This window comes from Atractosteus spatula, chromosome 11 (assembly GCF_055471065.1).
Source record: "Atractosteus spatula isolate fAtrSpa1 chromosome 11, fAtrSpa1.hap1, whole genome shotgun sequence".
NCBI lineage: Eukaryota > Metazoa > Chordata > Actinopteri > Semionotiformes > Lepisosteidae > Atractosteus > Atractosteus spatula.
In genome coordinates, this window is record NC_142716.1 from 10,992,988 (window position 1) to 11,020,107 (window position 27,120).

The 27,120-nt window shown below is 36.8% G+C and overlaps 1 protein-coding gene across 1 annotated transcript; it reads left to right on the forward strand.

Moving 5' to 3' along the window:
* The first annotated feature begins 675 nt into the window (after positions 1-675).
* On the forward strand, positions 676-26,033 carry LOC148823498 (EEIG family member 2-like). The gene is made up of 11 exons (XM_088926838.1): positions 676-1,183; positions 11,626-11,746; positions 12,135-12,164; positions 13,031-13,147; positions 13,563-13,609; positions 18,588-18,691; positions 19,528-19,623; positions 20,808-21,021; positions 21,494-21,630; positions 22,248-22,317; positions 23,115-26,033. The coding sequence occupies exons 1-11, from the start codon at positions 1,038-1,040 to the stop codon at positions 23,155-23,157; spliced, it is 1,125 nt and encodes a 374-aa protein (XP_088782964.1). The 5' UTR covers positions 676-1,037; the 3' UTR covers positions 23,158-26,033.
* Positions 26,034-27,120: the final 1,087 nt, after the last annotated feature.

Consider the following 27,120-nt stretch of genomic DNA (forward strand, 5'->3'; position numbering starts at 1 on the left):
CCCTAAATCAATACAGCTAAATGTGTACAGCAAATATCTTTTGACACAGGCGGCATGAGCTCGTGAAGATTACTTTTAGTTTTAGTGCACCTTTGAAAAAGAGCGGTGGCTGAACACCCAAAGGGGAGGAGTTGCGTGTACAAAGGAAGGCTTAAGACGTTTAGATCCTATGCAAAAACTGTTTGGGGCGTTTCTTAGGTTCTGATATTTTTGCTAAATAAATGCTTTAAAAACAGCAATAAAAACTTTGTCATTTTTGATTAAGTCTTTTTGTTACACGAAAAAAACAACTGATATCAGTTGTGGAATATTTAATTGGTTTATTTCATTGGTGCATTTACTGTGGGTTTCCAAAAAACGTGGTACTATTTTTTCTTACAAGCACCAGTGTACTCTTAAAAAACAAGTACTGATAAAAACATTACGACGACAGTAATTCATGACAGCGTAACAATTTTAATTAAAGAACCATGCATCTTTGATGAATTGCGTTTATTGTGTACCCTACGATATTTTATCTTCTAGGTCACAGTACGGTATAACACCTAATACGGGTAAAGATTCGATATCTTCTTAGCTCTGTCAGAGCCTAATAATTATTATGTAAACAGTAATTATTTGGACTAAACCATTGGTGCACGCCCTGCCTCTTTAAATATTACGTACACTATAGCTTGTGCTCCCCTCCAGTGCCCTCAGTGACACCAGGAGCGCCGAATGTTCACTTTTGTTTAAATACGACCCTAACGAGGCGAGGTGCCCTGTTCCATATCTACCGCTTTGCCGAACAAGGATCGCAATGTAATTACAAATTTTAAAATGAGAGGCTGTTCAACCGGATGGCAGACATGTATCCGGGGGGAGGAAATTCGTTCGTCTACCGACGAATCAACAACTTCTGAAAAATGCCATTACAGAAAAGGGCTTCTTCCTCCGTCTACGTTACCAGTCATCATGGGGGTGTAGATTTTTGAACGCTGCCTGCTTGGAGGACTGTGAAATTTAAAGGAGAGTGCACAGGCTCCTACACCCAATATATGGCTTTCATCATGATGAAGAAAAAGAAATTTAAATTTAAGGTTGACTTCGAACTGGACGAGCTGTCCTCTGTGCCTTTTGTTAACGGCGTCCTCTTCTGTAAAGTCAGGCTGCTTGACGGGGGATTCTCGGAGGAATCATCTCGGTAAAAAAATATTTTATTATTTAAGTGAATACGGTAACTGTGGTTTCTTTCCCACCCTCGTCATCATTGATAATTGCTGTTTTTTTATTTTCACTTTGGAAAAAAAATTAAAAAGTCCAGGTGCTGAAGTAACTGACAACATTGTACCGTTGTAGTTGGTTATTGCGTTCTGTAAAGCTTTATATGTTTCTTAAAATGAATATTCGTGCATGGTAAAGTTGACAGTCATCTGCACTTCTTATACTAATGCTGTATTAATAAAATATTTGCCGGGTTTTAAAGCACTAAAGATTTGTAATAGCTTCATAACAATCACAGGAAGTCGATGGCCGTGGGTGACAGATTGATGTCAATCTGAACTGTCAGAAAGCAATACAGAAGTTAGCAACTGATTTCTAAGTGTCGACTGTCTGTGCTGAAGCTATTAAAGCACAGTAAACGCTTTCATACATTTTTAAAAGCTATTGCATTGGTTTTACATTAACACGATCTGATACAACGCAGCTGTATTATGATTGTCATTAGTATGGTATAGGTTTTTGGTGTTGCTTGAGAGAAGACATACAATGAGTGTATTGTGTGAGACATTGAGTAAAAGGAGAAATATGTAAGGTGGAATCAGTATGAAACTGGAGTTACAGTTAAGCTGTAATCAAGTTTGCGATAATAAAATATCAGTATGCAGCAATGAGGATGTTCAATAAAGAAGAACAATTTTGCTTCCCTGCTCATACAACTTTAACCTCTTTAAATTGATCATAGTCACACACAGAAGTGGAAATCGTCATATTTGGAATAGTAGACTACTACATCCTATTATTAGGAAAGCTGTGTTCTTACTCAGTGTTGCTTGATGAATTAGTTCATGGCACTTGCATATTCAGCAATAACATTTAAGAGACTAGTTTGCATCTTGCCTCTGATGACACAAATGCATTTAGTGAGCAATCTGCATGCAACAGGATGCAAAAATACACTGTCAATACATTTTTTTACCATTATAGACCTCCCAATTTTACTGTCAGAACCCATTCTTAGATTCTGCTATGACCGATGTATCGGTATTTTCAAAAAAAGCATACAATAAGATCTGGTTTCAAGATCAAATAAAGCTTCCCTAGTATTCATCAAGGTGAGAGCGGTCACACCTCTCTCACTGGCCATCCTTTCTGCTGGGTCATTTTTACCTGCTCAGAATCTTCACACCCTTTCAAGCTGACAGGTTTGACGTGATTGAGAAACATAGGCTTGAACAAGTAAGTCTGGGTCGAATGGATGGTAGAGGTGTGATTAGCATGCCTCACCTTGATGAATAAGGGTTTATACAATCTTAAAACCATGTGAACCAAGTGTTTGCAAATACTTATGAGCTATTGTCTGAGTGCAGATAGCTTATCTGTGGCAGGAAACGCCCTGTAATGTATTTGTGGGGTGAAATGCAGAGAGCTGATCTTAATTCTATGGTGGTGGCAGTATAGGCGTTTTGAACTAATCTTTACGGTAATAAGGGAAAATGTTGCCCTTTGATGGTCTTACATTATCAGAAAAAGAACGCACAGTGCTTATTTCAGAGAAACCAGTATATTCTATATATACCCAAATCTATACGCAGCAGATGCATTCTCCCTTTTATACAACTTTTTAAATAAGATGAGTGGATGGAGAAGACCTAACTTCCTCATCAATTTGTAAAAGGAACAAAGGTATAGATAACTTGCAGGCGTTATCTCTGAAGTGATGCAAATATGTGTAGTCCAGGATCAGACATAGAAAGAATGAGCAGTTCTGATGCTTTTGAAGTTTTATTTGAACATGTGTGTGTGCAATGTGTGGTGTTAGTTTTTAATTTTTTTCATGATAATTTGAGTTTTAGACCAAAACCTTATGGTTTTTATCTGCAACACTAACATTTTGTATGCTGTTTGTGAAATATGTGTTGAATAAGTGTTGCATACTTGTCAGTGTTCCCTTTTTAAGAATTTATCACTTTGAAGTTTGACCTGCAATTTTTACAATCAGTGTTTTATATTGTCCAACTGCCCAACACTTAGCTTAAACAAACACAAGGTAAATGATACAATATTGCATGATGAAAGAGTTTAATAGCTGACTGTAAAGAAATGAATGATTAAGCCTTCTGGCACCTGGATACAGGTACAGAATAAAATGAACTCCATTAACCTTAAGCACAAGGAGGAACAAAGCAACATTCATGAAATGGTGAGATAAAACCAATGAAAGGCTTAGCCTAGTATTTTGTACTAACAAAAGAAGCAAGCATTGAGAAAATAAAAACATAAAATTGGATACAAATGAACAGACATCATTTAGACGATCTAGCTTGTTTAGGTGCTAGCAACTCTTTGATCCAAGGATTTCATTTTAACCTTCTTGAAGCCAGAGTGTCAGCTTTAAATTATATCTCAATAACTATTTACAGATTCCTGCAACTCGCTGTATAAAGATGTGCCTATGTTCTGAGTCTTAAATTCATTACTCTGCGGTTTCTGGTTGTGTCCTCTAGTTTGTGTTTCAGTTTTCATTCTATAGAAGTCCTTAACCAAGAGGTTTACCTTGTTGACACCTTTGACTAATGTGCTTACATGAACCAAGTCTCCTTGTAGTTTTCTGTTCTCATAGTATCTAAAAGAAGTTAGTGGAAATGAGATTGTTTTAGATATTTCAGCTACATTCTTAAAACACACCTTGGACTATCCAGCTCAGCTTGTCAGCCTCCCTACCTACTCTTCGCCCACTGGACACATACAGATGAATAACAAAAACCTACAGATCTTTCAGTTTTGCTACATGCTGACAAAAAGCAAACCAGAGCTGCAGACTACTTGTTTTACTTTCATCCAGAAATTTTGGTGCATACGGACAGTATTTTCAAAACTAGCAACGGTAACGCATACATTGGGGAATATTTATAGAAGTACAACCACACACATTCGCCACACTCGCAGTATGAGTCAGGGAAACCTCCAGTACTGAGTATTGAAATTCCAAATTGACGCCATACAGGATATAAAGTGACTCATTCTGAAATTGTGATACTTGTGTTTGCTGCATTTAAGCTGAACATTCATGATTTTCCAGTAAGCATTTAAGAATGCTCCCAGTGATCCAGTTTCTTATTTGCAGGAAGGAGAAGCAGAAGGGAATGCAGCTGGAGCTATTTATGATGTTGTATCTGTATATGTAGAAGTACTTGGTTGCTATAGTACTACCCCATTTTGATACTTGTGTCAGAATCACTTTTGTGCTTTTATTTTGTCTGCGAGACTGAAATCTGTTTATCTGTTTCTACACTAGGTTGTCACGTCAAGGCGCAATTATGACTGTTCTGATTCTTTTTTTAATTGGTGATTTAAGAAACGACAGCATCGCTTCAGTAGAAGCTTACTTGCTACAACATAAATGAGATTTTATGATGCCCATGTCTGCCTTGGGAAAGCATTGTCCTTTCCCAGTGATCTATTCTCATGAAAATCGTCAATAAACACATGTAACCATGATGTGTCTTTGATAAATAGAAAGCAATTCGGCTTAAGCTACACATCTTTGGGCATGCATAAAACGCAGTAGAAGCTATGACAAAAATGCCTATGTGTCAAATAGATATGTAAGTCAACAATATGTTACGAGAATAAATGCCTTGAACTATGTTTTTTTTCATTCAGATTTCACTTTTATTGATACATTCTTCTTCGGTCTAATGAGGAAAGGAATATTCAGAGGAGGAAAATCTTTTAAATTAGTCACAAAGTCAGATGGCTTCAAGTCCAAATGAAGCTGAACTGTTGATACAGAAGTCAGTAGTTTTGTTACATGGTGTACCCATGGCCATTGATCTACTCAAACCTGTCTGGCTAACTTGGTATTTGGCCTTTGATGTTGACCTTTAACAGATTTGTGTAGATGGTTGACCAAAATATACAAAGCTGGATTAGGAGTTCAAAGATCCAGTGAGTCTGACTTCTGTTTGTGGACTGTGCTCGTGATGTGCAGACATTAGTTTGACCCCTTACAGAGCACAGGTCTTTAAAAGACTTTAAGATGTACCCACCATTATGTACAAGTGCTGCAGTTATACCAGTATTTGAATCTTGGGTTGGAAGAATTTTACAAGAAAAAAAAAAATCATGTAGTTGTTCCAGTTCTGTACATAAGTTACCTTTTTACAATTTCAGTTGAGTTCATATGTAAGTGAAATGTTTCTTAATCTACATGAATGTGCTAGGGGTGCATATTTTGTTTCAATTAAGGGATTCATTTTCCACATTCCACATCACAAATTTACGCTTTGTTTTCTCTGTCTGCTGTGCAACCTCGTCAGGAGTAGGAAGCCTATACTGTATGTCACTCTAGTGATGAACACAGGAGGAAAAAAGAGTTTTCTAACTTGCTTTTGCAGCAAAGCCTCTAGGGTCATATTAGAGACATGAGATTGCTTGTTTTAAAGTTGGGCAGTGTAGTCACCAGCTGCTTTTTGTCATCAGCCCTGGCTATTATACATGTTGCTGGTACATTGCTCCCCTTCCTGTGTTGAATTCAGTCTGGAGTGACATTACTTAGTCAGTGGTGTCCTCCTTTGCTTCAGTCGTTTTTTGTATCGGGTATGTACTAAAACTAATGGGGCTTCAGATTCTTAGGTTATTATTCATCACTCTGTTTTAGTCTGTAGGAAACCTTGCTAATCGTAGCTTTTTTTTTAGTTTAAGTCATAAGAGAGGAGTGATACTACTTTTCATGCAGATGTGAACAACACTTTCTATGATTGATGTCTTTGACTCTCTGAAAGATATTATCAGCGCGTTATATATTATGTTGGACTTGAAATGATCTGTTAGGGACGGCTAGCACATAGATGTACACAAGACTCTAATCAGTTCATATAGAAAATTAAAAGTGATTGGTAATGGAGCTAAGGGTCACATATGACCTCGCTACTGTCAAGACAAATCCTGTACATAAGTGAGATAAACTATTTTCAGATCTGCTGTACTCAGAAGATGCAGGCAGTGTATCATTATGAACATCTAAATATAGTGGCATTTGAAACAGGATTCTGCCAAATGGTACTTTAGCCCACATAGTGCTGACAAGATTTTGCAGTATATTGGAAGAAAATCTGCATTATATCAATGCCTTGATTTAGTCAGAATTTTATGTTAAGAATACTAATTAATACTCTGCAGTTTTAGGATGCAGAGAATAAATAGTTATGACTGGAAGTCTTCAAGTCTTCAAGAAATTTCCTTTTAATGGAAGGTGAAGTAGAAAAGTAGAATTTAACACAATTTTGCCAGAGCAAAGTGATCTGAATCACAAAATATTTTTGTTGTGTAATTATATCCTGTGAATTAATGATGTAAAAGAACAGTTCAGATTGGTTTCTTTTCAAAAGTGAAAAATTTACAGACAATCATGAACATTTTAAGATGGAGGTCATAGGCAGTTTTTCATTATTTGGCTTGTTGTATTTATTTTTCAGCCAGTTTTACTACACAAGAGTGTCATAAATCTAGGGAGAGCTCCAGGTCACAGGGAAATCTAGTTCTAGATGTGTTCTGGAAATTCTGATGCATATACCAGCTTTTTTACCATTTTGAAATCTGTGAAAAGTTTGCATACAGTGGTGTGAAAAAGTGTTTGCCCCCTTCCTGATTTCTTATTTTTTTGCATGTTTGTCACACTGAAATATTTCAGATCATCAAACAAATTGAAATATTAGACAAAGATAACACAAGTAAACACAAAATGCAGTTTTTAAATGAAGGTTTTTATTATTAAGGAAAAAAAAAATCCAAACCTACATGGCTCTGTGTGAAAAAGTGATTGCCCCCCCTGTTAAAACATAAATCAACTGTGGTTTATCACATCTTTGGAAAGCTGAGTTCAATTTCTCTAGCCACACCCAGGCCTGATTACTGCCACACCTGTTCTCAATCAAGAAATCACTTAAATAGGACCTGCCTGACAAAGTGAAGTAGACCAAAAGATCCTCAAAAGCTAGACATCATGCTGCGATCCAAAGAAATTCAGGAACAAATGAGAAACAGAGTAGTTGAGATTTATCAGTCTGGAAAAGGTTATAAAGCCATTTCTAAAGCTTTGGGACTCCAGCGAACCACAGTGAGAGCCATTGTCCACAAATGGCGAAAACATGGAACAGTGGTGAACCTTCCCAGGAGTGGCTGGCCGACCAAAATTACCCCAAGAGCGCAGCGACGACTCATCCAAGAGGTCAGAAAAAACCCCACAACAACATCCAAAGAACTGCAGGCTTCACTTGCCTGCAGGGTCAGTGTACATGACTCCACCATAAGAAAGAGACTGGGCAAAAATGGCCTGCGTGGCAGAGTTCCAAGACGAAAACCACTGCTGAGCAAAAAGAACATAAAGGCTCGTCTCAGTTTTGCCAGAAAACATCTTGATGATCCCAAAAATTTTGGGAAAATACTCTGTGGACTGACGAGACAAAAGTTGAACTTTTTGGAAGGTGTGTGTCCCATTACATCTGGCGTAAAAGTAACACAGCATTTCAGAAAAGGAACATCATACCAACAGTAAAATATGGTGGTGGTAGTGTGATGGTCTGGGGCTGTTTTGCTGCTTCAGGACCTGGAAGACTTGCTGTGGTAAATGGAACCATGAATTCTGCTGTCTACCAAAACATCCTGAAGGAGAATGTCCGGCCATCTGTTCGTGACCTCAAGCTGAAGCGCACTTGGGTTCTGCAGCAGGACAATGATCCAAAACACACCAGCAAGTCCACCTCTGAATGGCTTAAGAAAAACAAAATGAAGACTTTGGAGTGGCCTAGTCAAAGTCCTGACCTGAATCCGATTGAGATGTTGTGGCATGACCTTAAAAAAGCGGTTAAGGCTCGAAAACCCTCCAATGTGGCTGAATTGCAACAATTCTGCAAAGATGAGTGGGCCAAAATTCCTCCACAGTGCTGTAAAAGACTCATTGCCAGTTATCGCAAACACTTGATTGCAGTTGTTGCTGCTAAGGGTGGCCCAACCAGTTATTAGGTTTAGGGGGCAATCACTTTTTCACACAGGGCCATGTAGGTTTGGATTTTTTTTTCCCTTAATAATAAAAACCTTCATTTAAAAACTGCATTTTGTGTTTACTTGTGTTATCTTTGTCTAATATTTCAATTTGTTTGATGATCTGAAACATTTCAGTGTGACAAACATGCAAAAAAATAAGAAATCAGGAAGGGGGCAAACACTTTCACACCACTGTATGTGCTGATTTTGATTTTAGCTGACATTAAGGAGAGGAATGATTCTGTTGGCAAAGCATGAGAAACTAGAGAAACCAGGTCTGAAGTGCAAGTGCTCTGAGGCAGAAAGCCCAGAGGAACTGTTCATCAGTAGAGTGCACTGTGTCTCACTGTAAATGGGTTTCACTGTAAATCAAATATTCCTTTAATTCTTCTTCCTGCTCCACTTAGTGCTAACTAGATTCAAGCAAAAAAAAAAATGGAAATGCAATGCCATTATCACACTTCCTAACCTCTCACTTGAGCGGTTTGCAGGAGCATGGTGTGCTTTGATGTGCGAGCATCACATACAGTAGCTGCTGATGGTTCATGATAGAACTACAATAGAATCTACGATATGCTGTGGTGGAAAAGCCATGTTTTTGTTGTGTAGGTGTAAATTCTCTATTCGTGTCACATTTGCAGTCTGTGGATGCGAATAGGCTATTTTGTTTGTATAAAGTGTTCTAAATGAAGTACTGCTGGTTCATTCCGCAGGTGAAATAGCTTTTCTTTTCACATTCATGTGTCACCGGGGATCATGAACTGATCTGTTGTAGACTGCTTTTGTAAAGCATTTAGGAAATGAAATAGAGGTGAAAGTGGCAAGATTCTTGTAGGGGAGGATATTCAGGTTTCTTCAAAGCTGAACTGCAATGATGGGTGTTTTGGCTGCATTTCCTGGATGCTTAATAACTGCCATCTTGTTACAGATCAAGTGAAACAAAGACAGTGCTGGATTGTCCGTTTGTTTTAAAGATTTAATGAAGAATGGTTTGAACATGGCGGTGGGAATTCCTGCCCAGCTAATGTTGGGAGAAAAGTCAGGCTCCATCTCCTGTGTGTGAACCCTCCTCCTTCCAAATGAGGGGGTAGCCCACTAATCTGAAATGATCCCTTCTCTAAACAATTGCATGTTGCAGATCATCTGTTTCCTCAGGGTCAATTCTGGTGGCAGTTTCGATTTCATTTGGAATAATTTGCTTTGATCCACCTGGTGATGTAAAGAGTCTACAGAAGACTCCTGTGTTTTTTTTTTTAATTCTTGTCCAGTAGCACGTAAGACAAAAGCATGCGCTGGTTATGTATATCCCGATTAGAAAAGGATTTAGCTTCTCTTTCTTAAATCAACATTAGGTAGTTTAGGATTTGCGATAATTAGTGTTCTGCGAAACCACTGTAAAAATTTCTATTCTATGTTGTACGTATATTATTAGCTGCCATGTTAACGTGTAGAGGTCAGAAACGGCCTAAATCGTAAATATATTGTATCAGTAAACTATTTTTAAAAAACTAAACAGCGTACATGACTAAATTAAGACTGTAATAAAAGATATTTGTATAAATATTGTTTTAGAACTGGTGTAGCTGAAGATTTGTAGCTTTCAGTTTTGTAAGATTAGCACTCAAGTGTACCAATATGAAGAGAAGAAATAGTTTTTGTCCTTGTTGCATCAAGCTACTATCTTACCAAGGAAATAACCAGAGTTTATTTTTTCAAGACATTTATCCTTTCTTAGGACAGGGTGTCCGAAAAAAAAAAACTTAACTGCAAAGTTTTTACAATGTTGCTTTTTCTGATCTGGTAAATAAAATAAGAATAAGATAAAAATGCATCACTTTCCCACACACTCTTGAATAGGAGAGATAGGCTTTTTAGTTTCATGCCATTAATGAATTTTTAGTTATGAATTTAATCTTAGTTCAGTATTGTCATGCAGTGCATTTGAAAGTGAGCCGTTTCTTAGAATTGACCACATCATAGAAACCTCAAAAAAATCAGTGAATCGTTTTATTTATGGCAAAAGTGGTGATACCCATACATATTTGTCATCATTACTGACTGTTTGCCAGAATGACTACAACCTGTTTTGTCTTATTATGTTTCTATAGTTACCATTTGGTTAACAGATTTTGCTTTAAAAAAACAACAGCACAACAAGGCGTGGCATTTTGGCCCAAAGCAGTTGAGTAGCGTTCAATTTTCCATAATAAATATTTGCTGCTGTGTGGAAGAACTGCTGTTTTGGGTATAAAACTTAAGGCTGCATGTTTTAATTACTAGATCATTGTAGGATTGTGAAGATTTGAAGATTGATTTGTTGTTTAGCTGGAGTGGCTGCCCCATCTTCTGTTTTAATCATGAATGTTCTGCACATGTGCTTATCAGTTGTGTCCTTCTTTTTTCAGAAGAAATATTTATTTTCTCCTGAAGTGTGTGTAAAGTGTTTGAATTAATCACATTACACAACTTGAAAAGGGAATTCTGTTAGATTCTGTGAATTTTATTCAGATGTGTTGTATGTTCTAAGTGAAAGATGGAGAGAACCACTTGTTTTAAATTTGTAAATGGGGTAAGGGAACATAAAAACTGCCAATTCTACATTTTTTTAATGTTGTACTACAGGGTGATTAGTTCTCAAGGTGCATACAGCTTTATATTTAAGTTACTGTTAGTGTGTACCCTAATATGATTATTGAATGTTAATTTGTATGAAAGCTAAGTCTGATAGTATTCCATTGTATTTGCCAGCTTTTAATATTTGATTTGGCCAGCTGTTTTCTTAAGTAACCATATTAAGGTAGAGATCAGAACTTTTGGATATACAAACATGATACATTGAAACTTTATGTTGAATGCTTCCAATGTGAATCTGGTATTGAGCTTTTGATATACACCCTTGAAACCTTGAAAGGCAAAAGGCTTTGGTGATGAGTTGGACCGAAACATCTTTCTATAAGTTATTTGTGATTTTTTAGATTCAAGGCTTCCTACAGGGTGGCATGCTGGCACAATCGTTAGCATTGCTATCTCTGGCCAAGCACTGGGGCCTTGGGATCAATTCCTGACCTGGGGTGTACTCACCATGGAGTTTGTATGTTCTCCCCATGTTCGTGTGGGTTTTCTCCAGGTACTCCGGTTTCCTGTTAATTGTCTTCTGGGAAAATTGGCCCTGGTGTGAGAGTGTTTGTGTGTATGGCTGTGCCCCGCAATGGACTGGTGTCACAACCAGGGTGTACCCCACCTCACGCCCCCTGTATGACAAGTTAGGTTCCAGCTCCTCTCCGATCCTGAATTGGAACAAAGCAGTTAGAAAATGGACAGATGTAGATGACTATGGCACTTTGTTTTGACATGGTGTCTGTCTTCATTTCTGCTTAGGGAGGTGGTGCAAGCCAACTGTGTTCGCTGGAGGAAGACCTTCTCATTCCCATGTAAGATGAGTGCCAGTGCCAGTACTGGAGTGTTGGATCCCTGTGTGTGCAGAGTATCAGTAAGGAAGGTATGTGTTATTTAGCTTTGCCTTGTTGACACATTGGACTTCATTTTTTGGTGGTCTTTTTTGTCAATTGTAAATCATATTTGAAAAAATCTTATAAAAAATTAATATTTTTGTAAGTCTTTCAGTATACATTTTTTTCCCGCAGAAATAAATAAAGCAGATTCTGTATTATATGATCACAAAGTTGGGATAGCATACAATAGTGTTTTCTGAGCAGTTGAGATTGTCTGATACCTGCTCAGCTAAAATTGGTAAATCCATTTTTGTCTAAGCATAAATGTACTCCGTCTTATATAAAAGTAGATTACATTGGATCTCTTCTAGTCAATAATTTAGGAAAAAGTCATATTTTCTGCTCCAATAATAATCCAATAAATTATCTTTCCAGGAACTAAAGGGTGGAAAGACATTTGCAAAGGTAAGGTAAAAACAAAATGTCTAAAATAATTTTAAGCCATTAAATCCTCACCTTTTATGGACGTACTGTGTGTGTGTGTCTCTGTGTCTGGCTGTCTGCTCTGTGATCGACTGGTGTCCCATCCAGGGTGTTCCCTGCTTGGTGTCAGTTTCTTGCCAAGATAAGCTCTGGCTCCACTGCAACTCTGTATTGGAAGAAACGTTGAGAAAATGGATGGTGGAACAGTTTAATAGAGATTAATTATACATGGTTTATTTAATTAAGTAATTTGGAGATCATTTGGAACAGTTAGTGTACCCCTCAGCCCTTAACAACGAGTTGTTGATTGTTATTCTGGTCATGTGGAGCAGATGTGTCTGATTGTTTTCAACACATGAACTCTAAATCACCAGTGCTAATTGCTCCCTTTAATGGATCTGCTTTTTTTATTTGGATTTGATTTGTGGGTTTTCAAAATGCACCACTTAAAGCATCTTAAACATACAAGAACTTTAAGCAGTCCTATCTTCAGCTTGCCCTTAGGTTTGTCTGGATAGCTATTATCATTTTATAGCCCTATGTAACCATGATTGAAAGTTACCATTGGACCTTTTGGTTTATGTTATTTTTAAAAAATCATTCCTTTGAAATGAAATTTGTTCTACCTTGAGGAAAAGAATTATAATTCAACAGTTTTCTTTTTGTAGTAGCCTTTTCAGTTAGTGGTGAGGGTGGCCTGGTAACAGGGGAAAATGTACATCAACGTGATGTTATAAAACAGTACATTTACATGTCTTTTTTAAGAGAAACGTTGTACAAGACCACCTCTTATCAGTGATCAATAAAAACATTAAACAAAAAGGCTTATTTTCCTTTCTGTTTTGCAGCTTGGTTTTGCTGACCTAAATCTGGCTGAGTTTGCAGGCTCTGGGAGTACGACACGTAGATGCTTACTAGAGGGTTACGATACCAAGAACACCCGTCAAGATAACTCCATACTCAAGGTGGGATATTTTTGTGAAAAGTGGCCCAAGGTGTTAGTGTGTGCCCTGCCTTGCGCCCATTGATTGTGAGGATAGGCATGGGCTCCCCCACAACGCTGAATTGGGCTAAGTGGTTAGAAAATGAATGAATGAATGGATGAAGGTGGGATATTGTGGGAATATCAGATAAAATTCCTGAGACTTATCCGTTCAACTGTGTGGACTGTTATAATATAAAGTATACAGTAGAGCTATACCTACCAGTAACCGTCAGTAATATTTTTATTTATATAGTTTTGAAGTAATATATATGCAGGCTAAAGAAGTATAAAACTTGTTAATCTGCCAAAAATAATGAACAATATCTTTAAGGCAAATTTGTCATTTTTATGTAACGTGCTTATTCTCTTTCCTTTATTTCTTTTCAATGTTTTAGGTGGTAATAAGCACACAGCTCATGTCTGGAGACCCCTGCTTTAAAACGTAAGAAATCTGTGTGTTTGTGTAGCTAAATGTTTACAGATGCTTAATTGTCTTCCCTAGCCCAGGTCTAGTTTACAAAGGATTACTGTTCCTTCTCATGCTTATGCACCTGCTTGTCAAAATAGACATAATGAACTCTCCCATCCCTTTTCTTGATGCAACTCATGGAATTTTTTATTACATTGTCATTTATCATTTTTTAAATCAATTTCAGATTGATTGGTATAAAGTAAGGCAGTATACTGTAAGCACTTGAGGTTTAAAACCTTCAGTGCTTCAATTCAAATACAGCAGTACTGTATAAAGCTTTGAAAATACCATCCTTGGTTCATTTAGATGTAGGATTCAGATTTTAGTTTAGCTGTTTAGCAAATGTGTGTAATACTGCAACAGAAAGTGTCAACACACTTAAAATGAGATTGTTTCAGAGGAAGTTAGTGGAGTAGATTATTTCCGTTCATTGGGTGACCAGAAAGGTTTTCTTTTCAAAAGGCTGCTTCTCAAAGCAGACTTCCTGAAGCCTTGCATCGTTGAAAATGCATTTTAAGAAAGTGTCATGGTGCAGTCAGAGAGTCTAACAAACCTAAATTCAATTGGTAAAGCAATTTCTCACTTCTGTACCTGATCTGCTGTACAATTTGGCTGCTACATATAATCCAAATGGGTTCTGCACTTTAGTGGTGGATGAGTGGGATATGTAAAGTGCTTTGGGATCCTTTGTCTATATAAAAACCTTGTCGTGCAAATTCAACATTTGCAATTTACAAAATAATAATTGTTGCAAGGTACAATTATTAAGCTATTTGTTAATGTAATTAATAATTTGTTAATATGATATTGCTGTAGTAAACATTTCTACAGAATACAAAAAGGGGCCCTGAATAAAAAAAAAAGCTGTTTTAAGAATAATGATTTATTTATAGAATTTAATGACTTGTAAATGACCTGAGTTGGGGTAGGATTTCTAAATACTACCCACTGTAGGAAAGAACAACAAAGGATCGAAGGAAAAACTTGTCAAAGCGCACTAAATGCTTCTTTACTCTGAAGGTGAAATAAAAAATGTACAAGATTTTCTGACTTCCCATCAATGCAGATTCAGAGTATAAGTTATTCAATTGATGTCTGTCAGATAATGTGACCCTAATAACTGAAAATGGATACTGCAACTATTCAGAAATTAATTTGGAAACATGCCACATTGTGCTGGTGACAATCAAGGTGATATTTTCTGATGCTGTAAAGCTGTTTATGAATTATTATTAACTGGAATACATGTATACATCAGTAATTATTCAGGAGTTGTGCTTGCGCCCATCCATTTGAGAGTAAGCTTAGGAATTGAGCTAGCAATTACTGATGCATTCCAGAAGCAAAAATTCTTGGCAGTCACATGTGTTGTAGCTCACTAGATAAAATGCTAAAACACCAGAAGGCAGAAGGTTGCTATTTTAATTTGTACCTGATATGAAAATCCTTCTTAACTGCCAAATCTGCTTTAAGGTAGAGTATACCGTGAGAATTTCAATTGTCTGCAGGCTTAGCTGCCTGTTCTCATGCACTGTAGTCACTGACTACAGTTGTTTTTGTGAGTGTAGCTCTAAGGCTTGACAGGTTCATACGTGTAGGTCTCAGAGCTCACGAGGCCTGCCATGGCTTCCTGGTGGAATGTTTTAGTGGTTACTTGTAATCGGACTTTTTTTTTATTTAAGATATCACAGCCTGAGAAAACCTTCCAGTCCAATGTCAGGTGCATATTTAACCAAGGAAAATTCATCCTTGGTTACATCTTGGAAACATCTTCACGTTTTGTTCCCTTTTTGCATCCTTAATACCATTTTGCATGTTTTATAGGAATATTTCTTAAGTGAGTTATGACTTGTCTGTAAGGGGAAATCTGTCATCTAAGTACCATTGCTTCTAAAATCATTCCAGTTTTAAAACTCTCTTCAAGATTATTACTACTAGATAGAGTGCAGTCCATTTTTGCTTTTTGCTTTCAGTCTTGTCTTCACTAAGTGAAATGCATGCTCAGTGGGATTCGGGTTGGGTGATTGACTTGGCCAGTCAAAAACATTCTACTTTTGGGCCCTGAAAAACTCCATAGTTGCTTTAGCAGTATGTTTGGGGTCATTGTCCTGCTGCAAGGTGAAGCGCCATCCAATGAGTTTTGAAGCATTTGGTTGGATCTGAGCAGATAAGATGCTTCTGTACACTTCAGAATTCATCCTGAAGAGCAAATTGGGGTTTTGCCAGAGGAAAAGCAAACAATTTCTGAAAACCAGAGAAACGAACTGGAGATCAAAATTTGTTATAATAATGCAAGTGAATTTGGAAAGTTTTGAAAACAGATTTCTGAATGTTCTTTTTTGTACTAGCTCTTGGAACATAACGTGGAGTAGAATCTGTGTTATTTCATGACATTTTAATGGGTGGACTTTTCTTTTCATTTGGAACACTGCATAGCAACTGAGCTTTACTGAAAAATTGAGTCTTTGCAGCTACATTTTTCAGTCTATTTACTGGAGTTTTGGCAACACTGCTGTGTGCGAGTGAGCGAGCCTAAAGAAAACAACTTGTCATCAGGAAAAGCAGGATCACAGAGGATACTGTGTGTTTCTTACTCATCTGTTCGAAAATCTACTGATGAAATATAAAATTACGCGATAAGACCTTAGGTTTGGGAAAGCCTGCTTTTAATTTTGGAGTGGGATTCTCTCCAAATGTAACAATCTACACAACAATGTTTGACGCGATTTGTCTCCTCTGATATTGTGTAGAAAGACAAATGACATTGTGTTTTTGTACCTGATTTTTAGTATTACAAATTCCAAGAGATTTAGATCTTAGGTTAAGATGGCTTGTTGAGTCAACCAGTTTAACCAGCATCTGACAAAAAAAACATTCTGCCTTTTAATAGTTGGGCTTCAGGAGAATCTTTCTGCCTCGAATGAAGTAGCCTTCACAGATTGATTCTCTACATTCAATCAAAAGATTATTTAAAAATTATGAAAACTTTACTACTATGTCTCCTACTGCCAAGAGCCTGGGAAGTGTCTCAAGAGTTCTCCCTTGGTTTAATAAATAGCTAAACCATAAAAACACAACATTTAACCCCAAAGAAGAAAGTCGCAGTATTCCCACAAAACAGTTGCTAATGATGTTCTAGTGTCTGTCTTAACTTGCCATAGATAAATATTTTAGTCATTTTAAGTCATTCTGTCCCATCAGAAGTGCTGCCATTGAGGTTTGTTTCAGGATCCAGTGATGTAGATTTATTCAAGTCCTGGCAAGTATGAGAACTGCCCTGGCTTTAAAAGAAAATGTTAAGTTTTCTAGGACAATCCAAATATACTAAGAAACAAATGAGAACTTTGTAAGGGGAAACACCTTTAAGGATTTTATTTTGTTTATTTGATGGTAGCCTAATGAAACTTATGGTGTTTGGCTTTGTGACCCCATAAGAATGTGACAAATCCATTTTGGCTTAAGATTGTTTTGTAAGCAGTGACACGGGAATTATATAATCCTTTAAGCCCTGTTAATTGTTTCATTGTTTATATTACTGACGTTAATGAAGCACAAAGAAGTATTTAAATTCTGCAGCATTCTAGTATAGTAGTTATTTTGATTGTGAGACACAATATATGTGACAATTACAGAAAGGGAACTACCACGTTTAAATGCATTGAGATCTAGCAGTCTAGATTAAATACATTTTTGATACAGGCATCTTAAGGTATTTATGTAAAACAGCTTAACTGAGGTTATATTTCCTAAGGCTGGATTAAGAGCTGGATTTTGAAATTGAATGTACTGCTCCTAATTTAAGTAGCTTTTAATAGAAGCTGTTCTCTGTAACCTGACTTGCCATAACCCAGAAAAATAGTGCTTTTCTTGAGCTATATTTTGCATGACCTAAAGCTACATAGTAGTTTTTAAGTATTTATGAACTAAATTTATTGACAACTCTTTCTTCTGTCTACATGTTCTTTTTTTATTTTTATATGTTTTGTGTGCTTCATACCAACTGCAGTTTGGTGGTGCTGTCCTTTGGATGAGTCATTAACCTGAAGGACTAGCTACCTGATCATTAAAAGATCCCTTGGAACTTCCCAAAATTGTAGATATTCATCTTTGATAAATTTCTCTGTATCCAGGCTTTTTAGCCTGGATAAATGTCCTTAACGTTCTACCTTAATTTAATTGGTGAAGCATTTTTCTCACTTCTCTACTTGAACTGAAGGGTAGTAAAGATGCTGGCACACAGCACCTAGTAGGGTCCTCAATGGTGCTTGAAGTGGGTTCCCTCCTAAATGTAAAAGGCTTTGGTGTGAAAAGCGGTATATGGATACAATGAAATACACTACTCATTATTTTATACTTTCCTGCTACACACTGCCCACTAAGGCTACAATAGCAAACAACAGAACCATATTCAATAAAAACTAAGAATTGCAGGCGTTGCAGACTTGACCTGTTGCCATAATTTGAAAAGCTATATATTTACTTTTGTAGTCTTTCGTAAAGAATATGTGCTTTATTCTTTTTCTAAGCAATAAGCGAAGCTGCCTATCTCTAAAGTATGCTGTAACACTAATAGCATTGTATCAAATCAGCTTGTCCTGTAAAATGTAGATAAATACTTTTTGTGTCACAGAGCAGTAGTATGAGAGACTGGTTACTGGAACTCTCTCTCCTATGACATCAGACAAGCTACTGTATATCTCATGTATTTCGGTGTTATCCGTTTATTTTTCAGGCTAAAATGTTTTAGTTGAAGTGTATTTTTTTAATTGTTGTCTTCTCTGTAGTGTTTTCTTTGTTACTTTAAGTGTATTGAGATATCGTTTTGACTAATTATTCTGTCAGTACTTTTTTTTCTTTTCTTTAGATACAGGCTTGTCATTTTCAAGCTATTTTAAATGACTTTGTGATATTTCCTTCTCATTAAACACAAAATAATTTTCATTTACAGGCCTCCGTCTACAGCAACATACATCAGCATACAAGGAGAGACAGAATTTCTACATGAAGACAGAAAAGGAGGAGATACACAAAAACCATACCTGAATATTTCCGGTACAGTTGTTTAGATGTCATTAAGATGTTCTTTGAACTGCATAAATTTAATATGCTTTTAAATTCACAACAAAAGTCCAGTTATGACATGCAGATTTCTTTTTATCAAGATAAGCTTTATATATTTAACTGGTAGGTGTATTTTTGGAAGAATGTGCAAAGTAAGTTTCAAAACATGATGAACGTCCTTTTTTGAGATAAGAATTCAACATTGTTGTTCACTCTGTACTTGCTGTATCTAGAATGTTTCTCAAGAGCCTCTTAACTGAATTTAATTGACAACCTTTCCAGGTTTATGACTCTTTTCAGCTCTCATCATTTTTCTTCATCTACTGTAATCTGACATTATTCACACCATTCACAAGGATCATGGAAGGCCACATAACACTTTAAGAGGAAGATCCTGGCAGATTGTTTTTTCCATAAGTTAACGAAACCAACAATATGTTGGATTTTAAACACACAACCTGCTTTGCACAGTGAATCACCACCCTCGATCTACCCAACACATTGTCAAACGTAGTAGCAGGAAATAACTTTTCTGCCACTGCCAATAGTTTGTGATGTTTTTGCTGCCTATATGCTAACTTTAACTTTGCAATCTGTTTTACATATTCAGTATTTCCTTTTTCCTGTGTTGTGCCATGTTCTGGGGCAATTTGTGAAATGATGTCTTCAGATCTCGATTCATCCTTTTTCTCTGCTTCATCTTAATTATACTCAATTAAAACTAGACATATGATTGAGTGTGAGACTATTTTGCTCCTAAACACAGAGCAGAAGTACTGTATGTCAAAAATAGCTAATTACAGGCTTTTATTTTACAAACCTAACAGAGATCCCAGGAAAGTGTGCCTCTGTTCCTGATGAACTGGGGATGTGGGGTCACTCCAGAACTTCAAGCTATGCTAGTCAGCAGTCTAAAGTATCAGGTATGGATATTAACAAATCATAAGCTTTGTCACCATCATACTTTGAGTAATTGTGGTGAGATTTTACATTGGGGTTTTTTGGGGAACATTTTCAAAGATTTTGGGGTACAGCACTTAAATATTACAAAAAGCCCCAGTGTCTGTGTTATGTGTCAAAGGCAGACTAAATAATTAAATCCCTGTACTGCGATATCAATGTGTTTCCCTGATTTTTGTGATTCTTCCTTACCATCACTGTGGCTTTTGTTTTCTGAATGCATTTTTGAAATACCTGTGCTTTGAATTTTTACTGCTTCTCTAAAACTATGCAAGTGCTTTGAAATTGCTTCCTGTAGGCTTATCCTTACCTATGGTGTTAATGTCAAATGTATTGCTGTAACACAGAGCAGTGGACTATTGGGAATATGAGAAATACAGGTTAACTTTGAGTAAAGTCCAATTTTATTTATCCTTACATGAATCAGCATATATCTTGTATGTAATGGATCCAAATATGTAGACGTTCTACTGTACATCTTTTTGAAAATGGAAAATGTAGTTGTAAACTTAGCAGCAGAAACTTACAGCCTTTTACAATTAGACATTTGTCAGTGCACCATCTCCTCCTAGTCTTAGGGAATACAGATGGAATGTTTAATAGATGTGGATAGTATCATACTCATGGAAAATGTGGGTATTTATTTCCATACATTTAGGCCATTGATCAAAGATTAAGGGCGTAGAAGAAATCAAAAAGTCACATCCTCCAGCTTTAGCCTCTTAGATGATATTAGATTAGATTTAGGCATTGACATACTATGCAGCATCTTCAAAACGGGAAATGAAATGTGCTCTGTTGAACCAAGTTTAAGATCCTGAGCATAAAGGAGACCATATAGTGGAAAAAAGTATTGGACGAGAGGCAGAGTTAATTAAAACTGTTAATAATAAGATTTGTTGTAATACATGACAAGGTTATAAACATTATTAAAGTGACAGAAGGCTATAGTTTAAGACGAGGTCATGCAAACAAAAATAAATTAGTAAATTGAAGATTAGTGTTTTGTATTTTGCTGTTTACAGCTTCTTTGCCCAACATTTTGATAGTTTTGGTAAATTAAGCGAATGGCTCCTTTTGTTGTGGTGAGTTTTGATCTAAGTTCAGCTGTGCCCGTTTTGTTTTTCCGTCTTTTGTGATGCCGCAGGGTATAGCACGGGGCACTCGCGCTCCTCCAGTCTCTCGGAGCTCTCGCACAGGAGGAACACCTCGGTGGGCAGCACCTCGACTGGGATTGCGAGCATTCCTGAGCCCAGCGACGACCGGGACCCCAGGACGGGGCACTGTGCTGCAGCCTGTGCAGCCATGCCAGAGCACCTCACCCCTGTCAAGAGCGCGTCCTCTTCAGAGCGCCTCAGCAGGTAACCAGCGACACCGCACTGCGACGCAAGACGCGACTCTCGGAATCACAAATCTTACTCATGTCCACAAAACAGGCTCTGTTGTTTAACCTGAATAAACCAGGTTAAAATATGTTTCAGTCTTCTGGGGAAAAAATACAGTTCAGTACCTCACTTACCTCACTTATGTGTCAGATATTGATTTTGAGGAGAACCTAGACTCATGGCAATCTTATCGGGGCCATCCTTTTTAAAGAACTCAAATGACACACCTCCAAGAGGTTTCTGGGAAGGTTTCACTCCCAATTTTTAGTTTTGACATTTATGAATATTTTAACCCCAATCTCCTTAATAAACTGCAATCTATTGTCTAAAAAAGTACTACTAAAAAAACACTCAAGCCTCATCTTAAGTGCCAGAGAGGCATCAAGAAAAAAATCACCCAATTTGTGAACCACTTGATGATCTGCCGATTTTTACCATGTTTGCACAGGCATCCTATGAAGCAGGATTCAGTGGAGTCTCAGCTGAAGAGGGTTGATGCCACAAGAGTAGATGCCGATGACATTGTGGAAAAGATTCTCCAGAGTCAGGATTTCACGCACAGCTTATTGGACTCCAGCACAGAAGGTATCTCAAGAGTGACTGACTATAAATGCATTAAAAAAGAAAAAAAGAATTTGTTCATATATGGGACAAATAATGAACAATAGTAAGGTTAATGTGGGATTGTATATAGGTTGGAGCTGCAAGTGAAACTGCGGATTGCAGAATCAAGGTTTGAAAAATAGCAAACATTTTTTTTCTTTTAATTTGCAAGAAGAGACTTAATCGCAGTTTGTAAATTAGATAATTCAATTTCTTTGTTTTCAATAGCTTAGATCACATTTTATCAGCCTGTTTGAAAGATTGCTGAAATGTGCATTTATTATGAGGTTTCTGCTTTACAAAGACTTAGTTTGTTGCCTTTTACTTTGTATGGGAGACTGTCATTTGAGATTATTTAAAAGTATTTAAAAGGGGGGTGAGTGTTTTACATCATTCAAATAATAGACATGATCTATCATTAAAGATGAAACATCCTTCTCAGCAGAGTATTGGGAAAAGGAGACATATGTCAAAATATGTCACTTATTTTTAGGTTGCTTAGCAACCAGAGTTTGCCTCAGAGTGACAAGTACTGGCTTTTGCAATGTATGTTTGATGTTCAATATTTTGATTTTTTTTAACCTATTTTGGGATTTCAGAAGAGGGATTGCGGTTATTTGTTGGTCCAGGTGGAAGCACTGCACTTGGCACCCATCATCTCCCCACCAGGTAGTTGTTTAAGACGTATTCAGTTCGCCAATATTACTCTAAGCTAATTGGATTTTTTTTTTATTTAACAGCTTAATTAACACCTTGTATGTAAAAAAAACCCAAACACAACAGAATAATTGTGTACTTAAGGAAAAAAAATACTTGGAAGACATAAAGATGCTGGCACATCTATATAATCTTACAACTCACAACTGGTAACCCAGTGAAGCTACGCAGGTGTGGCCAGTAACAGGATGGGAGAGCTCCTGGGAAAGCTAAGGTTACTGCTGGAAGAGGTTTTGCAGGACCAGTAGGGAGCGCTCACCCTGCAGTCTGTGTGGGCCTTAATGCCCCAGTGTTGTGATGGGAACACTACACTGTCAAAAGGCACAGTCCCTCGGATGAGACGTGAAAACCAAGGTCCTTGCTTTTTTTCCATTACAAATCCCAGGGCGTTCTGGCCAAATTTACCATGATTGGTAAGGCCAGGGGGAAATTTGCTTCATCGCTCTGTTCTCCTCCCCCCCGTTAAGTGATGTGTGATGAGCATACGGGTGGATGTTGGCTGTCATCATATCATCCGGGGGGGGGGGGGCTACATGTTGATGGTGATAGAGGAGTCCCCGTTACCTGTAAAGCATTTTGAGTGCTTTATTATAATAATAGTTGTTGTTGTTATTATTATCAATAGATTCTCAAAAGGCTTTGCAGAATTTAAACATAAATTCACAGTCTGAAATAAAGTATGTTTAATTTGCCATTCTGAATAGAAAATGGTGTGTTTGTGCTGTGACGCATTTCATCTGTTATTTCAGGGTTGGAGCTGGGGCGTACGAGCAGGTGGTGATTAAGCGCTAGAAGAAGGGGTGTCCTGGCAGATGAATGGCAGATCTAAAACGGAACCAAAAAAGGGGGGTGGCAGCAACAGCATTGTTGTAGCTCACTTCATTCCAACGGCAAATTTCTTAAAAACATGGAACAAGAGATCGTCAGTGACTGCATAAAAAGGCAATGGAAATGGCGCCCTCTGCTGTTAACTCCTTGAAGAAGTAGCGTAGGAGAGACAAATTACAGTTCTGTGTATAGCAAGAATGTGATGCAGAAAGCACATTACTTGTTTCCAACTACAGTGTAATGGTGCTCAGAAAATTGATTTTGCAAAGATCACTGAAATTCCACCAAACGCCAAGAAATGTGGTTCAGTTTCAGTATTTGGCTAACATGAGGTATGAAGCACCAGGCTAAAGCCCTATATTAAGCTGGAAGAGACAATATCTATGCTCCGTTAACCCCTCCATTTCAAATGATTTTATAAAATATTTTTTTATTTGGATTTATTTTTTTTATTAATTCAGTTTCCTTTAATTCCATTTTTTGTTGTTCCTCCCTATGCTGCTAAATAGTTCACTAGGTTAAAAGGCAATTCAGTTTTTTGAAAAGAGACTTTACAACTGACATTAAATTCTGTCTGACTGCTAAGCACAGTGTTGTGTTATTGCTGGTATTAACTTTTTTTTGCTGTTGTAGTAAAAATACAGCTGACTAAAGGGATTACAAACACTGGCAATTCCATTTAATAAGTAGAAACCTTGTAAGACTGCTTGACTGACCTTTTAAAGTTAGATTTTAGATTCAGTTTTCTGATTTAAAAAATAGTACTCCAAGTTCCCTAATCCCTAGAAAAGTCTAGTTTGTGGGATTTAGTGTCATGTGCCACTACATACCCACATTTTATGTGAGAAGAGTCTAAAACCAGTAACCTTCTCAAAATAAAATAATTCAGTAAATTAGGGGTCCCAAGAACAACTGCTCTTTGTAATGAAACACTTTTGCATGAATTAGATTCCTAAACTGATCATTTAGGCTTTTTTTACTGCCGGTGGAATTGCTTATATGCATCACTATTATTAAATATTTTTGAAAGGTTACTTCTTTATTGTAGCCTGCAATATTTTATTATATATGTGCTTACTGGGGTGTCTCTCTTGTGTGGCAAAGCTATTTCAGTAATGTGGTATTAATCAAACTTGAAAAAATATAAAAAATCTAAGTTAGGGTACTCTGACCTATCAATGTTTACTTTTGGAATGTTTGTTGTACTACTACTGATTTTTTTTATGATTCTTTTAAATATTGATTATGTTGTAAGAGTAGTGGGATCATTTAAACCTACAGTGTAGCACACCAAAGGTTCAATAGATGAATGTCTCTGCACCAAAGAGTGATTTGCACTACATTTTTAAAATTAGCATGTATTAATCAGAAGCCTATTGAAATATTACTAGACATATTCTCAAGTGTTCTAGCTTTAAATTATTTCATTTATCATTTATTTTCAACATGAAGCTAATGGGACTGATCTGACCACAAGTTAATGGAGGTGCTCTCCCAAACTGGTCCAGAGGTAATTTCTGCATCTTGGAGAAACACTGGGTTAAGTTTAGAGACTTCTGAATTTTTTCATCATAACCTGAAAAACTGAACATAAAATGAACCCATGTCAGTGTGAGGCAAGAAAAAAAGATTAAAACATATTTTATATAATTCATAGTTTAAGAGCCTGCCCACATGTTTCACATGGTTTGTGTACACTGTCTCTCTACCCCCCCAGACTGACCTAATACTCAGCCTCTACTGTGCTCCGTATAGCAGACACAACATTTCATGCAATGTCAAGTTTAATTTGTGGAAAAGTCCTTACGTATGTGCCAATTCTTGCAATCTTCTGTTAGTAATGCTTTTTTTGCCCACCAAGAACCATGATTTACAAAAGTCATTTTTTAAACCTCTTTAAACTCAAATCACTTTTATGTATCTTGTATTGGAAGTTTATCTTTTGTAATTCCAGTTTCAACAACTGGCTCTCAAATAGTCGCAATGCAATTGAATATAATTATATAATCTAAGTGTCTCAGCACTTTGTTCTAGCAAAAGTATAATTTTACCAGCAGCTTACACTGCCTTTTGAGACGCCCAACCCATTAACACTTGGCTTTCAACTGCAAATATTAAGAGCACACTGCTCCACAATTGTGGAGCCTCTTCTCTGAATGGAGCACAATGTCCTAACCATTTTCTTGCCCGAGTGGGACTCTGAAATACGTATATTAACCAGGCATTATTATTTTGAGCTTTAAAGCTACAGAATTGTTCAACATCCCCTCATTCATAAATGCAGTACAGACATTTTACAATCCCAGCATGTAATCATCTTGAAGTAAAGCTGTATAGAAGGACTTTTTTTCTTTTTGTACCATTACCTTGCATTAAGCTTGCAAAAGGCTGTTACCAGACCAATGCTACAATCCTACAAACAGCTTTAAATCCAGTGGTCTATGCTCTTCAATATAAAAGTCACTCCACATAGGTTATATTATTGTATAACTTCATTGTTTTTTTAAAAAGTGAAGTGACTTCTGGAACACAATTTTTCTAACAGGAGAATGAACTTCACATTTAAATGACTATTAAACTATTTTGTGTTCCACTTATAGGTACTAAATATATTGTGATAATTCAACATGAGTGTGTTTTTCTGTGAATCTTTAATTTTATAGAATTGTATAATGTTTGTAACTGTAAAGTGAAACCAGGTATAATGATCCAGCAAAGCTTAGTATCCACAAAGTCACAAGTGTCTTTTTAAAGAGAAATCTAACCTTTGCTTCATTCCCAATACATATACTTGCACATGTAATATGTATTGTTCATTAAAAAAAGCTATTTACAAGTGATTCAGCTGTAATGTCTTTCTTTCAGAAAATGAAAACCTCTTTGTCATGGGTTGGGATCTTCTGACCATTTCTTGACTTACCCAGTGAGTTTAGAAATTCTGTAATGCTGAACCTCGCAGTTGTCATAATTCCTCCTATAGGCCGATAAGAGGACTGTGTAACTTGCGCTAAACTAAACTGCTGGGTTACATCGCTGTCATTAACAGTTTTGAAATGTACCTTCTTAAGATACTCAAATTGATTATTTAGAAAAGAAAAAATGGACTGTGCAGATTAAAACCTCCTTTGGACACACTTAGAGGCTCCCATTTACATATAAGAAAGGCACTGTCCAAGCAAGATTTGAGACGGATTAATGATATTTCTGTTAGTTTAAACATTGTTGTATTTTCTTCACAAAAAATATACAAAACCCTTAAATTAAAGTTTAACCTAAAAATGTCAGCAGATACAAAAGTGGTCACTTTTCGAATGCTGTCCGACAGAACTTTTCTATTGCATGTGGTGCCTTGCCGTATTACTTTCACTACTCCTACTTCCTCTTTTCTGTTTGACCCAGAATGGAAACAATAGCATAAAAGGACTGTGGCCCACCCCACGCTGAATCCTAGTCCACAACTGTGAATGAAAGCAGGTGTGAGTCTTGATCTGGGAATGAAAAGACAAGAGTGAAAGGACCTACACAAATCCATCTACTGTTTATTTTAGCAAAGCATATCTTCTCAGACCTGTTAACATGTCAGAGATACTAAGGTACTGTTCTTCATGTGTCAGCCTCCATTACACAGACACACTCTTTATATTCTAGATCTGAGGCTTCACGTCCTGTTCATCCTAGGTACACTAGACTAGAGTGAATACACTACATTATGACCAAAGCCTTTCTTCTTTTAACCCCTTAATTGTAACAAAATGCTAACATACTTTTCATAAACCTATGCTCTTGCTCCCTTTCCAGAGACAAATTCAAAATATCTTGTATTTAAATGTAAAGTAAAACATAAAAATAAATATTTAAATATATAACATCCTACATGATGTTTAGGAGAATCTATTACCTAATCACCATCTTTCAAAAAATCACCCG

Bases quoted from the DNA above. Each gene is read 5' to 3' on its own strand.
- LOC148823498 (XM_088926838.1), top strand. From the start codon at position 1,038: ATGGCTTTCATCATGATGAAGAAAAAGAAATTTAAATTTAAGGTTGAC. The intron at 19,624-20,807 runs GTATGGATATTA...GTGATGCCGCAG, and splicing joins TCAGCAGTCTAAAGTATCAG to GGTATAGCACGGGGCACTCG. The intron at 21,631-22,247 runs GTATCTCAAGAG...TTGGGATTTCAG, and splicing joins ATTGGACTCCAGCACAGAAG to AAGAGGGATTGCGGTTATTT.